Genomic DNA, 16,657 nt, shown 5'->3' on the forward strand with positions numbered 1-16,657 from the left:
GGATGTGAAGATATACCCAAATAACAAAACAAATTAAACAACCATAAACTGCGAAAAAAATCATTTCCGACACTAACTAAATTAGACATGACTTCCAAAGACTCTTCCAACATTTCAAACAGAGGTGTGCCCCAAGGAAAGCTGTCAAATGCATTTAAATTCACGGCTAGATCAATATACCTCCCCTCAACCGTCCTAGCAGATCCTGGAAGCATAACCTGCAATAGTACATACAACCTATTTAGCCTAAACACATCATTCTGACTTTCTTCACCAACAGTTGATTTTGCCAAGTTTCTAGCTTCTAATATTTCTGTTTCAGAAACCGTGGTTCCTTTAAAAAACCTTGCACGAAATTGGGATGAGATCTTCACGTCTGCCATGTAGAATGAATTAGAAATCGGCTTCACACTAAGACCCATTATAAGAGCAACATCACTTTTTTTAAACACCAAATCCTTCTTACCGATTCGGTAGCAAAGTTTACCCACTTGGTGTCCCAATACAACATACACTAGCATAGTAGTAGTGTATGTGCATTCTCTCGTTAATGCTTAAAAACTTTCCGAAGCAAGACTTCTCAAAATCTTCCTTCTATGTAGTAGTGAATGTCTTGAACAATTTATGCATTTTATCGAGTGATATACGAACAATCAAATTAAGCTTTCTAATTTTTGAAAGATTGGAAATGGTCGGAAAATTAGGGATTCAAGGGTTTCAATTTGGGCAATTTTTTTGGTCCCAAAATGAACATTGAACAGTCCTTATAGCACACACATATTACTATCGGCACGTGCTAGTTAAAGGTTAAAAAACCATCATTTCTTCAACTGTTCGGCGAATAATTAATGCTATCGTATCATTCCTAACACGTGGCAAAGATTTTTCCCGCCCAAACTAGATTATTCATCTCACCACATACAGACATATTCTTAGGTACTAACCATCAGCAACTTCTAATTTTGGTTATTTTACAAAGGGTGGGACTTCGAAACATTTTGGCTATTTGTATAAGAAAACTTTTTAAATATTGAACAATGGATAAGCTTGTAACTGAGTTGGATGGGAACAATGGTGAAATATGGCACTGAGATGCTAGTTACTATTTCTCAGTATCTATTATTAAATGATACACTTTTGCTTTACTTGGTATTGGATAAACTTATCAAATGTAACTTTTGTTTAACTTGTTATTGGATAATACTATTTTGTACATAAGTTATAGGTGTATATTAAAGTCGACCTGATAGTCTTAATTGTATTCTTGTTTATGGCTTTAGTTGCTGATGTATCATACATAATATGTTTGCTGGTTACCTCCGTTTAAAATGGCACGTCCAGCCCAATTTTGTGAATGCTAAATACATATTTTCTTATTGAGTTTACATACATATTTCTCTCTCATTTATTTCTTTATAAACAACAACACAGATATAAGGGTACCCTTGATATAATCACAAACAAAACATGTGAACATTAACAGTTACTGTGCTGACACTCAAGCACAATGAACCGGCCGTTTCACAAACCACAAAATATCGTACCATTACATCGATTCATGCCCAAACTTATACAGTGAAACGTACTTCCAAAACTCCATAAGGTGATCTGTGAAGTGGAAGGGGGATTTCCAAAGAAACCCAAGTTGCTGACAGTACATGTAAGTGTAGCTGATGGTGGCATCCACACAGTATTCATTGCTAAAACCTGGCAGAACCGCGGCTGAAAAGACAATCTAAGCTCACCACAATGACTACACAGTTGTCTTCTGTTTTTTGAATCATATTCAAGTAGTCAATTTTTTTATCGATATAGAACGGGACTTGTTCATCAAGTACATCACACAAAAACTCAATTTCATACGTTTGGACAAACCTTCCACAAGACACATGAATCCTTCTAAGAAAATATACACATCAAACACTCTCAATTTCACCTCACCTGTTACATACTTCTTCACTCCATGCAACAAAAACAAAATAATTATGAAAATGGTAAACACAACTATGGAAACCTTAAAAAACTTTATACACTACTACATAAAAACAAACCCAAGACGACCTAAAAACAAACCAACACTGAAGACAACAAACCAAAATTCAAAACATATCAATAAACAATGAGAACCATAAAAGGAGAGAGGATAATCAAGAAGATGAACCTTAGAAAAATCCATTATCAAGATTTGTGTTCTTGTCTTCTATTAAAAACCTTACCAAAATCACGAAGGAGAGGATAATCAAGAAGATGAAGTAAAAAAATTGGAAGTTTTGGAGGTTTGTAAAAAAATTTATAGTTTGGCACAAAAATCGAGATCAACGTTGTTTCATGTCCGTACAACAAAAACTATGAAACAGTTGCTGATAGTAGAGCAAGAAATTGCTACTCCCTCATTCCTACAATAGGTAATTCTACTAGTTTAAATGACTACCAGGTTTTCGTTTTTGTTGGGTTGAATCTAACGGTCAACAATTGTCAGTACGTATCGCGAAGAGAATCTAACGGGCAACTATCAATGTGTTTGTCAATATCAAAAGTACAAGAGGAGAGAGAGTGTGTTGCAGATGAAAGAGAGTGTGGCAGGAGGAAAGAGTGTTGTAAGGAAGGATAAAAAGGTCAAAAACCCGTTGAATTGGTCAAAATTAAAAGGCATGGCCGATTGGAGCACAATGTGCTTTTATCGTGGGCCGAATCAAGCAATTACCCAAAGAGTATTTACTTATTTCAACAAAGAGTATTTACTTCAACAAAGTATTAGCCAGCTTCGACCAAGCAAACTTAAAGGGTAAATTCCTGATTCGACCATGATAATGTCAATGTGTTTCCAATTCGAGCATTGTCAGCAACTCAATGCAAAAAGTTGTTGATATTACCCCACTAGTTGCTGACAAAATGCGTTGAGTTGCAATTTAGAGAAAAGCTTCGGTCCTCAGCGCTTAGGACCGAGATGCGTCCAATTGTCAAAATCACCTTGACACTACATATTTGTTGTCCACATCAGTAATTTCACACATAAATCATCAACAAATAATAGTAAAAAAAAAAAAAAAAAAATGAAATGTGTGGTGTCGAGGTGCTTTGGACGCACCTCGGTCTTAAGCGTTGAGGACCGAAGTCTTTTCGTGCAATTTGTGGTCTAATTGAGAATAAATTGACATTATCATGGTCTAATTGAGAAATTATCCAAACTTAAATATCTAGAGGGTGGGGACTCTGTCTCTTCCTTCATTAAAGCATATACGCATTTTGCCACAAACAGCGTGACTTCAAAGGTTCAACCATAGTCACTTTGCCCCCACCTTCAACTTGCATGTCAGAACTAATACTCGTCTGAAACTCTTTAGTTGGTTAATCAAAGTCAGTTACATTTTTGTAAAAATAAAAAAAATAAAAATAGCACATAACCAGAACAATAGTTGCAAGCGAAGCTCATCATTGTAATAGTTGCAATCAAAGTTTATGCTTTCTTTAAACTTGTCTAAGCTACGTTTGAAAATGCTGGTAATGCAAATGCATGTTTATGTCTTATTCAAAAGATACACAACAAGGTTTTGTAAATGATAGGGAATATGATACCTATGTTAGGTGTGTGTGTGTGAACTTCTGAGAGAGGCGAATAAGTTGGAGTGTTGAGAGAGGCGAATAAGTTGGAGTGTTGAGAGAGTAAACTTCTCTTTATTAAACGTTACACTCAAGTGTGATCCAGTTTTCTTTTTTCAACTATCTTGTTTTTGTCACAATACTTGTTTCAACTTTCAACTAATATTACCAATTCAATTTCGCAAGTTGAAGTGTTGGGTGTCTTCCTTTGTTGTTTAATATCTCTTTATTTTTCTAAATGGCTGATTCTCTAATTTCCATTGTGTTGGAGCAATTGGCCTCGTTTGTCCAGCAAGAGGTGGAACTTGTCGTAAGTGTTCGCGAAGAAGTTGCAAAGCTGATTAACACACTCAAGATGGTGCAAGCTGTGCTCTACGATGCGGAGGAGAAACAATTTAAGGAGCAAGCAGTGAAGGTTTGGTTGGAGGAGCTCAAAAACATTGCCTATGCTGCTGACGATGTTCTGGATGAATGGCATACTAGAACTCTCATCACGCAAAACCAAGGACCTGATGTCCAAGTCAATCGTGGCACCCGCAATCAGGTTCTTTCTTATTTGCTCTCTCCTTGCTTTTGTTTTAAATCAGTTGTTGTACACCACGACATTGGTAAGAGGATAAAAGAAATACGACAAGGCCTAGATGTGATTGCCCGCAATAAGGACCAACACAATCTCATTGTCACTACCCACCGCGAGGAACCTAGACAGCTAACTAGCTCTCTAGTTGATGTATCCGAGATATATGGTCGTGATCATGATAAAGAAATTATATTGAATAGATTGTTAGATGAAAGTAGCCGTCAAGAAATACCCGTTCAAGTCATCTCCATAGTTGGAACTGGTGGTTTTGGTAAGACAACACTTGCCAAACTAGTCCTTGAAGAAAACAAAGTGATGGCTTTCGAGAAGAGGATGTGGGTGTGTGTCTCCGAGCCATTTGATCTTATACGGGTTGCCAAGGAGATCACTGAACAAGCTGGAGAAAAGGTCCCAAATGACTCTGGGTGGGAAACTCTGCATAAGTCTCTGCGTGATTCAGTCAAGGGAAAACGGTTTCTTATAGTGCTGGACGATGTTTGGACAGATGATGCCAAAAAATGGAACCCGTTGAAAATTTCTCTAGACAGTGGTGCTATAGGAAGTAAAATCTTGGTCACCACGCGTAATGAAAAAGTTGCAGACATGATGGGCTCTACATATAAACATAGGTTGGGAGAATTGTCTGAGGATGACTGTTGGTCGTTATTTAGTCGTATTGCTTTCCAGGGAAGAGAAGAAGATCTTAGCAAGTTTGAGGAAATTGGTAAGAAACTTGCAAAGAAATGCAAGGGTGTCCCTCTTGCTACCAAGACTTTAGCAAGTCTTATGCGCCAGAAGAAAACAAAAAAGGATTGGAACAATGTTTTGACAAGTGAAACATGGGATATGGAACATATTGAAAATGATATTTTACCTTCTCTTTTCATGAGTTATAACCCTTTGCCCTCAAGTTTGAAGCATTGTTTCATGTATTGTGCGATTTTTCCTAAAGATACGGAAATCTCGAAAGATTTGGTGGTGAAATTATGGATGGCACAAGGTTTTCTCGGCTCAGAAGGAAGCAAAGATCTTGAAAAAATTGGAAATGAATATTACGATGATCTCGCTATGCGCTCATTTTTTCAGGATTTCGAAAGAGATTCCGAAGGCAACATCACACACTGTAAGATGCATGATCTTGTTCATGATTTTGCCCAATTTCTCTCAAAGAGTGAATGTTGCGTTCTAGAGACAAATGACACAAAATTTGATGAAAGCAAAGTTCGTCATTTAGCTACTACGGGAAATATGGAGATTTCCTCGATGATATGCAAGGTGAAGAACTTGCGAACCTTGTTAACATATGAACAAATATATACGGTTCCTATTGAGCTATATCAGGAATTAACATGTCTTAGGACACTAGATTTAGGTGGTAGTCACATCGACAAACTACCAAATGAAGTCGGAAGATTACTGCATCTCAGATTCCTTAATTTATGGGGTACCAATTTGTCAGAGTTGCCCGAGAATATATGCAATCTGTACAATTTGCAAACTTTGGAGCTCTCTCAGTGCAAAAAGATCCAGAAACTACCTAGCGGTATTGGAAAGTTAACTAATTTGAGACACCTTGGTATTGGAGGAACTGATGCTCTGGGTTACTTGCCACAAGGGATTGGGAGTTTGCGCTTCCTTCGAACATTAAGTAAGTTCATTGTGCGTGGTTCAAGCATGGGATGCAATCTAGGAGAACTTAAACTTCTCACTTTTCTTCAAGGGAATTTGAAGATTGAAGGATTGGAACGAGTGGTAGAAATGAATGAGGCTGCTGAAGCAGAACTGAGGAAGAAGAACCGCCTTCGTGGACTCACTCTAAATTTTGGAGTCTTAGAACAAGCGGGTGTGGAAAAGATGAAAGGTGTTCTCAAAAACCTTCATCCTCATGAAAATTTGGAAGAATTGGAAATAATGGGGTATCCTGGCCTCCAGTTTCCTAGTTGGATCACAAGCGGGTCGAATCTAGTCAGTTTAAAACTTCACAGATGTGGAACACTTACAGAATTGCCTGCTGCTATGGGGAAGATGGAATGCCTTGAAAAGCTAGAAATAGTCAGAATGGGTTCGGTGAGACACATTGGTCGTGAGTTCTATGGGGTTGGCATTGGTGGCAGCAGTAGTTTTGTAGCATTCCCAAAGCTGAAGTCACTTTTATTTCGTGATATGGTTGAATGGGATGACTGGGATCTCCCAATTTCTAAGGATATAAATGTCATGCCACAGCTGTTAGAGCTCCGTCTGGAAAATTGTTCAAAGTTGAGGAAACTACCTGCTCTCGGAAGACTACAATCCCTCGAACTTCTTATTATCAAAAGACTGGATGCAGTGAAACGAATTGGAAGTGAGTTTTGTGGAGTCGACAGCATTGATAGCAGTAACTCTGGTGAGGGTGTGGCATTCCCAAAGTTAAAGACACTTGTGTTTACAAATTTGGAAGGGTGGGAAGAGTGGGAGCTTCTGGTTTCAGAGAAAACGAAGATTTTTCCACAGCTGTTAGAGCTCCGTCTGGTAGATTGTTCAAAGTTGAGGAAGCTACCTGCTCTCGGAAGACTACAATCCCTCGAACTTCTTACCATCAACACTCTGAATGCAGTGAAACGAATTGGAAGTGAGTTTTGTGGAGTCGACAGCATTGATAGCAGTAGCTCTGGTGGTGAGGTGATAACAGCAGCATTTCCAAAGTTGAAGAAACTTTTCTTTAGTGATATGAAGGAGTGGGAAGAGTGGGAGCTTCCAATTTCAACAACCAGCATGGGGGATACCCCACCGGCAATAATGCCTTGTCTATGCGAGCTTGAATTGTCTTTTTGTCCAGTGTTGAGGGCATTACCAGGTCTTGGAAAGTTAAAATCTCTCGAAAGCCTCGAGATATGGAGATTGGGTGCCGTGACACTAATGGGTGGTGAGTTTTTGGGAATTCCAGACGATGACGATGACGATGTACACAATGGTGGTTGTTCTACAGAAGAGGAAGGTGTATTAAGCAGTGGAGGCGGAGAATCAACATTCAGAAATATATTGGGGAATCCTCTGCGAAGTATTGGTTGTCTCTGTTTATCAAAATTGGACACAGAGGTAAAACGAATGGGAGGTCTTCTTGCCTGTTTCGGAAATTCTGAAACAACAGGAGGAGGGTCTGCACAGGTGCAACAAGAAGTAATATTCCCAAGTTTAAAAAATCTGAAAATCGATCGATTGCCAATGTGGCGGGGGTCGAATTTGCCTTCCCAGAAAGACAGAGTGGTTATTATGCCTCTTCTCCGTCAACTTACCATTCTCAACTGCGATAAATTACAAGTAATACCTCACTACATGTTTTCTCAATCTTTGAAAGAACTTGTAATAGGGGACTGTCCAGAACTTGGAACTGTTGGAAGGGCCCAGCCTTGCCTTCCTCCACTCCTTGAGTCCCTCGATTTCAATGGAAATGTAGGTTTTTTATCAAACTCACTACCTGTATGTGATGTCGAATGCTCCCACAACAACAACAATAGTTACCCATATCTCAAAACTGTTTCCATCTGTTTTTCACCGCACTCGTCACTCCCCAAGGGTTTCAACAAACTCAAAGGAATTCAAATATTGTATCTTTACTATTGTGACACACTTGATTTCGAGCTCAAGGAGTTGAACCATCTCACCATGCTTCAACATTTGCATATCGAGGGCTGTCCTATTCTGAAAGAGCGGTTTGGAGAAGGAAGGGACTGGAGCATCCTTTCCCATGTTCCCAAAATCACCATTGATGACAAGGAGATTACGAAAAGCAACTGAACTCTTTGTGGAGGAGGAGGAGCTCAAAGGAACATCAAAGCCGCAAACAGGTAACAATTTCTGATTTTTTTTTTTTTTTTTTTTTTTTTTTTTTTTTTAATTTTTGGTTATCAAAATTAAATATGCAGGAAACTCAAATAGAATTCGAATTAAATGCTTGACACTTCTTCTTTTCGACAATTGCTTCCAATCTTTTACTTTTTCTCCTCTTGCTTTCTTGGTAAATAATTTCTATTGCTAAGTTTATTGATTCACAGATTTTTGTTAGTCAATTTTCAACTAATACTGCTATTTGACAGTTTGACACGGGCTGAAATGCAGATGATGGTAGTGGGTGTTATGGTTGGTTAGCTCAAATGTGTCTATGGTGTCTAAATACACTATTATTTATGCACGCATTGAAACAACTGGGAAAAAACATGGAAACAGAGTGGTGAAAGCAACTGACCTCTATGTGGAGGAGGAGGAACTCAAAGGAGCATCAAAACATGAAATAGGTAACAATTTCTGAAGTTTTTTTTTTGTCCCAAACTTCATATCTACTAATGCACGTTTATTCAAGGATTTAGCAGTGTCAAAATTAAATATGCATGAAACTGAAATAGAACTCGAATGAAATGTTTGACTGCATAAGATAAGTTGAAACTTCAGGGTATAGCTCACAGATAAAATTAGATAAGGTGAATGGAATAGAACTTGAATGAAATTAATGCATATGATAAGGTGAAACTTTTTAGCTTCCAATGCAGATTTCTTAGCTTTCCAATGCAAAAAAAAATCAGAATTAGAAAAGTACTTGGCTTTAATAACCCTGACCCAGAATAATTTGGCACAATATTTATATATTTAAGGATATTGGTAGTGCTGGATGTTGGGTACCATTTTCTTTTAGCTTATTTCCTTTTTTGAGTGGGCGGGGTTCCCAAATTTTTAAATCAAAGTTGGGCCTTTTCATGTCTTACTTTCTCTTTTTTCATCTTTTTGTTCACGCCCCAAGAGTGCAAATCTGACCATCTAATTAGATTGAATAGTGTATCTTCCTAGTAGTTTCTTTTTTATATGGTTCCTATTGAAGAGGCCCAGATTTTTATTTTAAATTTTCATCCCTCATTCTTAGCCAGGAGAAAGCTTGGAAGAAGCATTGTGGAGAGAAACATGGAAAGAGAGTGGTTTTGAAGTAGGCGACGTCGTCTATCACAGTTCTCAGCCATGGCCTGGTAAACTTTTTGCATCTTGTCTTGAGTGGTAATCGTGTTTATTGATCCGTTTCATTGCATTATAATGGCAAAGTAGGGCAATTTGTATAGATAATCATATTCCAGTTAAACATGCAGTTTTCGCAAATTGTGCTAATTTGAGACTGATGTAGTCGTTGCTGGCAATATATTTGAGTCAGAAAAATGGCACCAAAATTTGAAAATGTTACAATAATACCATTATTATTGTCATCTTATCTGGATAACCAAGTAGGTTTGTTATCATCAATGAATTACTATTCTGGATAAACTAAGTCAATGAATTACCATTCTCATATTCTGAAATCAAACTAAGTCTAAATATGATGTCAAACATTAAAATCAGTTATGTTAATAAATGAACACCAAACACCACCCCCATTTCTTTTCTTTCATAGTTTAGGGTCTATATTTACTTCTTTATCGTCCATGCACACATCATAAGTTTCTCCTCTAATGGAAGTATAAAGTAGGTACATTTCTCAACACAACGTAAGCTGGGTCAGCTACCTATTAGTTTCTCTGTACACATGAATGAAAGAAATTTTGCAACATTCTTGTATATTTTTTGTGATTTCTAAGGCTGTATTCAAATAGTACCAAGGTGTCTGTTATTAGCCCTTCAGGATGTTTATAGCCATCTGAGAGTCAGCAGACACCACTTTCTTTTTTTACCTAGTAGAACACACTTGGTTTACCATAAAGTATCCCCTGAATCTCTTGGTATAAGACTGATCTCATGCCCCCTTCTTCTGTATGGGCAAGTAATACTTCTCCCTCTGAGTTTCTGATTACTCCAACTCCAGTTCTAGTATCTGTCATGGCTCCATCCGGGTTCATCTTGACAGCATCCTACTTGTTTGATCCATGAACAAAGGATAGGTTTTCTTGTCTTGTAGTTGACCTGTAGTCCAATCTTGTCCATGAGGACTCTTTCCTCTATTGTGTCTTTCAATTCTTATACTTGGCTTTGCAGGTAAGTTTCCATTTCACTGATCAGTTTCTCTCACTATGCTGCTAGGTTGACTTCTCTTTTTTGTATTTGGGAATCATGTCGGAATGTAGTGAGCCATGCTTAGCTCCTTGCTAAGTGCTTGCTATCTTGTTTGTACACTTTTATTGCTAATGAAATATAACTTTTCACGGATGAAAATAAAAGGTTGACTTGTGTTTCTAAACCTTCTGAAGTTTCTTTCTGTCCACAAGTGGCTCACAGTTGCATAAACGTAGGTTTTAAGTATCTGAGCTTCTAAGCCTTCTATATCATTTCTGGAACATAGTTTCATGAATATCGTCCATTCTCTGTTATGGTCTCTTTGTATTCTTCCTCCAAGTGCATTCTTAACACCTTACCAGACTTCCCTGCTACATGGGCATTCCAAGAGGAGGTGTTTGGAATTATCTCGAGTTGTTGCATAAGCTGCATTTGGAATTCTGTATGACCTTTTTTCTTCTTCAATCTATGGGCATTCAAAGAGAGCATTGAAGTATTCTTTGGGCCAGATTTTTTATTATAATGTTGTTTGATGCTGTTATGATTCACAGAGCTGCAGAAGTTTGGTGGTCATAATGAAATAGAGATGGTACTGTTGCATATAAGATAGTGGAGCTACAACTGCAGTACTAGAAATGTAAATATGATAGCATGTTATGTATAGAATCTGCCCATTGCTTATACCACTTGTCATGATATCGAAATTTTGCAGAAGCCTTTAGTCAATAAAATGGTTCAAGTCCTTAACGATACCACTGGTCGAGGACGGTGAAAAGAAATTCAGGTAACTAAAACCCTCAACCTCAATGTGGCTAGTTGAAAATGCAGTGGTAGATGTTTGTAGCAACTTATAAGCCCAAAGTGTTACTAATATATAAAAACGTATAATGGTTGATGTCTTTTACTGATCAGTGTATATTTACCGATAGTCTACTTGATTGATAGTCTAAACTTAATGTAGAACGGAACGCAAAAAACGAGTAGATCGTTATCATAGCGAATAGCTAGGATTCACTAGCAAGTATAGTGGGGAGGAAGAGGAAAAAAGAAAAAAAAAACAATAAAATGGATAGTCTCTTTTAACCCTTTGTGCATGTATGAACTATGGATGTTGTTTGCGAATCTGAAGTTTGTTGTTGTGGGTTATTTCATTCCTTATCAATAAGCAGGTTATAAGTGACAACCATACTCTAGTTTGACAAGGTTCACTAGTCTGACTTATTCATTTTAGTTCAAAAATTCAAACAAGGTTGCATGTGACAACCAAACAGTAGTCTGATTTATTTTAGGGTGTCCTTCACTGGACTTTGCTGACCTAAACATGGTGAACTACTACCAAAATTGTTGGTGCAAAACTGAGCCGGTAGTATTATGGGTTTTAGTTGTTATTCCTGCATGGCATATATATTTTTGTGCAAGTTAGTTGATCTGCTTGTTGTCTTTCATTAAGAAGAAGCGGGACTCTAGTACAATGTTTAAGAGCTTCTGAGCTGAATATGCTTCCAAGTCCAGCCATTATCCTTTCCTTAGTACTAATCGGTACTTGTATTAAGACTAGGTGGCATAGGCAAAGCAAGAAAGAATATATCGATTAGGGCTAACAAATGAAGTTGGTATTTGGTGTGGTTTGTTATGATTTCTGATCAATGCCTGCATGGCTGTTTTATTGACAGTGAGCTCTGTAAGAGTAAGTTTACTTTGAGTCATTCTCAATCATTGTGAAGTAGAACTGTAGAAGTGGGTGTCACCAAGAGGCAAGAGTACACTCTAGCTGGCACATCTGTAGTGAAGGTGAGTGTAGCCAGCAAAGGAATAATCAGATTATGTTTTGCTCACCACCTTTCATCCTATGGTCCATTCAAGTTGAATATTTCAGGTTGCTTGTGCATGGCAATGAAGGTACTTGGACTTGGAACCAATTCCTCCATATAACAATATGACAGAAGAAAGATTCCCTTTTCGCACAGAGAGATAAAACTTCATATTTATTACTATATTTGAGTTAGATTTTATGCGTGTTTTTTTTCTCATACGTAACTATTTTGTTTGACCAACCGCACGAATGCTCTCTCATTTGACACGTGCACATACAACATTGTGGACACGGTAGATTTGGGCAAGGCCCAAAATATCGATATCGATGAATATATCGGTGTACCCAAAAACTGATATATATATCGATATATCGGAGAATATATCGGTGTACCCAAAAACTGATATATATCAGATATATCGGATATATCCAATTTTTTTGGTGACTAGTCCAAACTATTTAAAATATCGGAAATATCGGATATATCGAAAATATAATATCGGAAATATATTGAAAATATTGGATTTATATTAAAAAATGATCAAAAAGTCAACTAATATATATCGTAAATATTAGATATATCGATTATATCGGTGATATAAAGTTTTATATCCGAAATTCTAATATATATCGGAAAAAAAGGGTTCTATATTCGGTAGATATATATCGGAAATATCGATGTCGGTGTACTAAAATGCTGATATATATCGATGATATATCGGATATATCAGTGATATTTTGGTCCTTGGATTTGGGCAACTCATCTAAAACTAGCCATGCAGCCCGACGTGTGGTCGGGCCTGCTATTTTTTAAACCTATCATGTGGGTCTGTTATTTTTAATTGGGCTTTTATGTTATTCAATTTATATTTAATTTTAACGGGCTGGTCGGTTTTTATTTTGGGCTTTAGGCATTAGTCAAATTTTATTTGTATGTTATTACGGTTATTACCAAGTGTTACGATTATCACCACTTGTTTTGCATCTGTAAGAGAAGATAGCACGGGTACACATTTTGGAGAAATGTTTTTGACGATGTTTTGAGTAAAAAACCTTCAATTATCTTATTCCCCAGTTATCAATGGAGGCCCCTTCCCCAGCTGCCCTCCGCTATTTCTCTATCTATCTCGAGTCCCAGTCCTCCCCAGCTGTTGATTCTTCTGCACCGGAACCTAGCATGCATTAATAATGATTATTGAAGCAACCACATCCTTGTTTTGAGCATCTGATGAATGAAGTTTTGCTAGAAAAGAATGTAGAGCACCTTCCATGTTATCTTGTTGAAGGATAAAAGGAAGTGGGTGTTGAAGATGTTGGGAGGAGCAAGATGAGGAAGTTGGTGCCTTTATGCTACATGAGCCACCACAAAGAAGTGCAGATCATTGTGATTGTGCGACAATTTCTATGACAGGTAACTTTATTTTTTTGCTTTGTTTTGTTTGACTATTCCATTGTGGGGGTTTAATCATCTCATGGCTGCAGCACGCTGCCAATTATTGTGGAGTTAGAAGACAATGTGACAACAAAGAAAGAGGGGAAAGGTGATGAATTTGTAGAGAAGAATATGATGGAGAACATAGAAGGCAAAGATGCTAGAAAGGCAGCGGATGAATCTTCAGGGACTTCGCATCACTCACAAGGTTAACTTCATAAAATTTTCATAGAAGTGCATGCTTTTCCTTATTTAGGCTTCACCTATTACGATTTTTTTTTTATGATGCCATCTATCATATTGTCCACATTTTTGGTTGCTGAGGATGATGGTAAGGAAATGTCTGTACAATCTGTGATCAAATAAATTTTACCTGTCAATAAATTAATTACTGATGTACAGAGTTAGTGTTAGAACATAATGAGTTGCAACTTATTTGTGTTTTATTTTATTGAAGGTGATGGACATCAAATGAAGCTGGATCCACCCCTTAAGGTTTCCCACAATGGTAGTCTTGATGTTAATATGATAGATGAAGAAGGAAACATTGCGTCTTCTTTGAGAATGCTCTTCGCAGTCGAGGAGGCAGAGGTGCGTGGTATAATGTCAGAATCACTTGCAAAGAATGATGTAGAAAATGATATCATCGGTGAAAGCAATAGTCAATTTGCAGATTTATTATTAGCTGGTCGCTTGGGAAGTTTTGTCAAGGGTTCTTGGCTCAGTTCCAAAGGAAGTTCTTCCATCATACATTAATTTAGTCCATGATGCTATATCTATGTCTAGAAATAAGGAGCGTAGGGAAAAAAAGGTTAGTCTTTTTTGTCCTTTAGTTTAACTGTCAGGTATAACTTTCTGTTGTCAAAGTTTAACTTTGCTTGTTCCATTGCAGGGAGGACCAGTACTTATACCTGGATTCTGCCTTCCTAAATGTCTTCAACCATTACTTCCTGTTTTCCTTCAGGTTTGAGGATATTCTCGTTTCAGACTTAATAACTTGTAGATTAACATTTATCCTATACTTAATAAATATGTGGGAGCAGCTATCAATAAAGTTAAATTGCTTTGAAAAGATTTTAGCAAGTTATCAAGTTGCTATTAACAAAATACAGAGTATGTGGATGTGAATAAACTACTGAGCATCACCAAGTAATGACTCCGCTTCCAAAAAAGACATCTGAGCCTCTTGAAGAACTTCTTCAAGTTTCTCAGATATAGAGCACGACTCGTTTTCCTCATTAGCAACCTTAAAATTGAGAAAAAAACTGTCGATAGTAAGCAGTGTTTAAAAAAACGCATCAGCCCCTAGAGTCACTAAAAATATTAAAAAAACTAAAACTAAAAAAAAAAAAAAAAAATCAAGAAAAAATAGCTGTAAATTCAGAAAAACTGAGAAACATATTAATGAATTACTATAGCATAAATAAAATGGAGAGGGGCTTAAGGTTGCTAATGGAGGTTGATGATTTCTAATTGAATAAGGTGTTTGGATGCTCAAAACATGACCTAATTGGGGCATTTAGCCCTTAAAAAATTTATAGGGTTGATGTCAAAACCGTGGGAAAAAAATGGACAAAAAAAAGTCAATATAAAAATGGTCCGGCTGGGGTAAAACCCGACTTCACGCACGCCTCACACCATTGAGGTTGTAGCTTCACAGTAAGCATGTATACATCTGTGAGTCTTAAGCCTTAAGGCGCAAAATCCCTAAAAGGCTTAAACCTCAATGCATTTTGTAAACCTTGATAGCAAGTATTTTTACATTCTAATCCTATGTTCCTTCTTGTTCTTTCTTGATTTATTGCAAGTGCAGACGGCCTGGCGGTGATCGGATTTATGGAGTTTTTGACAACCAGCTCACTGCTGCTTTGAAAAAGCTTCCTTTTGATCAGCATCTTTCCATAAATAATGTAAAGAAAGTGGTTTCTGAGGCAGATGGTTACCAACCCCACTTGATTGCTCCAGAGCAAGGTTACCGGCGTATCATTGAAGGAGCTCTAAATTATTTCAGAGGTCCATCTGAAAGCTTCAGTGGATGCTGTAAGTTATATTGCTGCAAATGTTTTACTTGTCTTTGAATATCAGGTTAACTTACAGCCATGCTCTAGTCGACTGTCTTATGGTGTGCGTGTGTGTAACTGCGGCAGAGAATTTCTGCTGGAGGTGCTAAGGTCTTTAATTACTTGAGTAGACATCTTTCTTTAACTAATGAAGTGTTCTTTCAGGTTCATTTTGTACTGAAGGAACTTGTCAGGAAGTCTCTTAATGAGACGCAGGTGAGGTTTGGTTTACCCTTCCCTAATTCTTTAATAATTAGCGTGATGGAATAACTGACACTTTAAATAAAACAGGAGTTAAAGACTGACACTTTAAATGAAGCTTTGGAAAGGTTCCGCGAAGACCGTCGCAAGACAACCTTGCGGTTGGTAGAAATGGAGTCTTCTTATCTGACTGGATTTTTTAACGATCAGGAATTACTTTGTTAGGGAGGTGTTTGGAAGTAACACCGTCGATTGTAATTGGATCCAATTGATTGTAGATATGGACTTAGAAATGGCAATCCTAGAGCCTGAGCTGTTGCACAGTTAAAAATGAATTAAAGGAGTCATTTAATCTTCATCGAATTGACCTAGCCGGGGTGTTGTTTTTGTTTTTTGTTTTTTTTTTTAAATGGGTTTTGTTTCTGTCCAGATGATAAGAAGACGAATACGAAGGGTTGTTTTTTTTTTATTTTAATTACAAATAGCCCACAGAATTTAAAAACGACAATTTTTTTATTTTATATTTTCCAACACAAGAAAAGAAATTTTGGGTTATTTTTAGTAGAAGGCACCAAATTTAATTATTTCGGTTCAAGTAATTACTTTTTAAGTAAAGACTATTTTAAAAACTTTGCTAATGTGGCTCACTGTGAGCATTTTGGAAGAACCCATATTAATATAGGTAGGATGTTTTCACACAAATTCATTATTCGTCTTAAAAATACAATAATAACATATGTAGTTTGTAAATGTTCTAATTGGGCGAATTTTATGTGTAGAAAATTTGGGGAGAATAATGTTGTGTTCTCTGACGAACTGGAATCAAGTCGAACGTAATTCATTCGTTTGGATTCTATGATCAAATGATCGATGGTGAACGGAGAAAATGGAGAGTGGAGAAGAAACATAGAATTCTCCCTCTTTATTTAGAGAGTAGAGAGGAAATATATAGAATTTCTTCCCCTTTT

At 37.1% G+C, this 16,657-nt stretch overlaps 1 protein-coding gene across 11 annotated transcripts; it reads left to right on the top strand.

The window, feature by feature from the left end:
- The first annotated feature begins 3,221 nt into the window (after nt 1-3,221).
- Nucleotides 3,222-16,052, top strand: LOC147485245 (disease resistance protein RGA2-like). Of its 11 annotated transcripts, none has more exons than XM_086570758.1 (12): nt 3,222-8,004; nt 8,254-8,451; nt 9,072-9,171; nt 10,896-10,967; nt 13,072-13,407; nt 13,479-13,636; nt 13,886-14,019; nt 14,102-14,239; nt 14,321-14,392; nt 15,242-15,468; nt 15,654-15,704; nt 15,780-16,052. In XM_086570758.1, exon 1 carries the CDS (start codon nt 3,839-3,841, stop codon nt 7,952-7,954), a length of 4,116 nt encoding a protein of 1,371 aa, XP_086426884.1. In that variant the 5' UTR covers nt 3,222-3,838; the 3' UTR covers nt 7,955-8,004; nt 8,254-8,451; nt 9,072-9,171; nt 10,896-10,967; nt 13,072-13,407; nt 13,479-13,636; nt 13,886-14,019; nt 14,102-14,239; nt 14,321-14,392; nt 15,242-15,468; nt 15,654-15,704; nt 15,780-16,052. The 11 variants fall into 11 exon arrangements, with proteins under 11 accessions (XP_086426884.1, XP_086426885.1, XP_086426883.1 ...); XM_086570759.1 differs by having other exon boundaries at nt 8,276-8,451; XM_086570757.1 differs by lacking the exon at nt 9,072-9,171 and having other exon boundaries at nt 13,886-14,239.
- The last annotated feature ends 605 nt before the right edge of the window (nt 16,053-16,657 follow it).

Source organism: Coptis chinensis, chromosome 7 (genome assembly GCF_015680905.1).
Source record: "Coptis chinensis isolate HL-2020 chromosome 7, ASM1568090v1, whole genome shotgun sequence".
Lineage (NCBI taxonomy): Eukaryota > Viridiplantae > Streptophyta > Magnoliopsida > Ranunculales > Ranunculaceae > Coptis > Coptis chinensis.

Bases quoted from the DNA above. Each gene is read 5' to 3' on its own strand.
- LOC147485245 (XM_086570758.1), top strand. From the start codon at position 3,839: ATGGCTGATTCTCTAATTTCCATTGTGTTGGAGCAATTGGCCTCGTTT.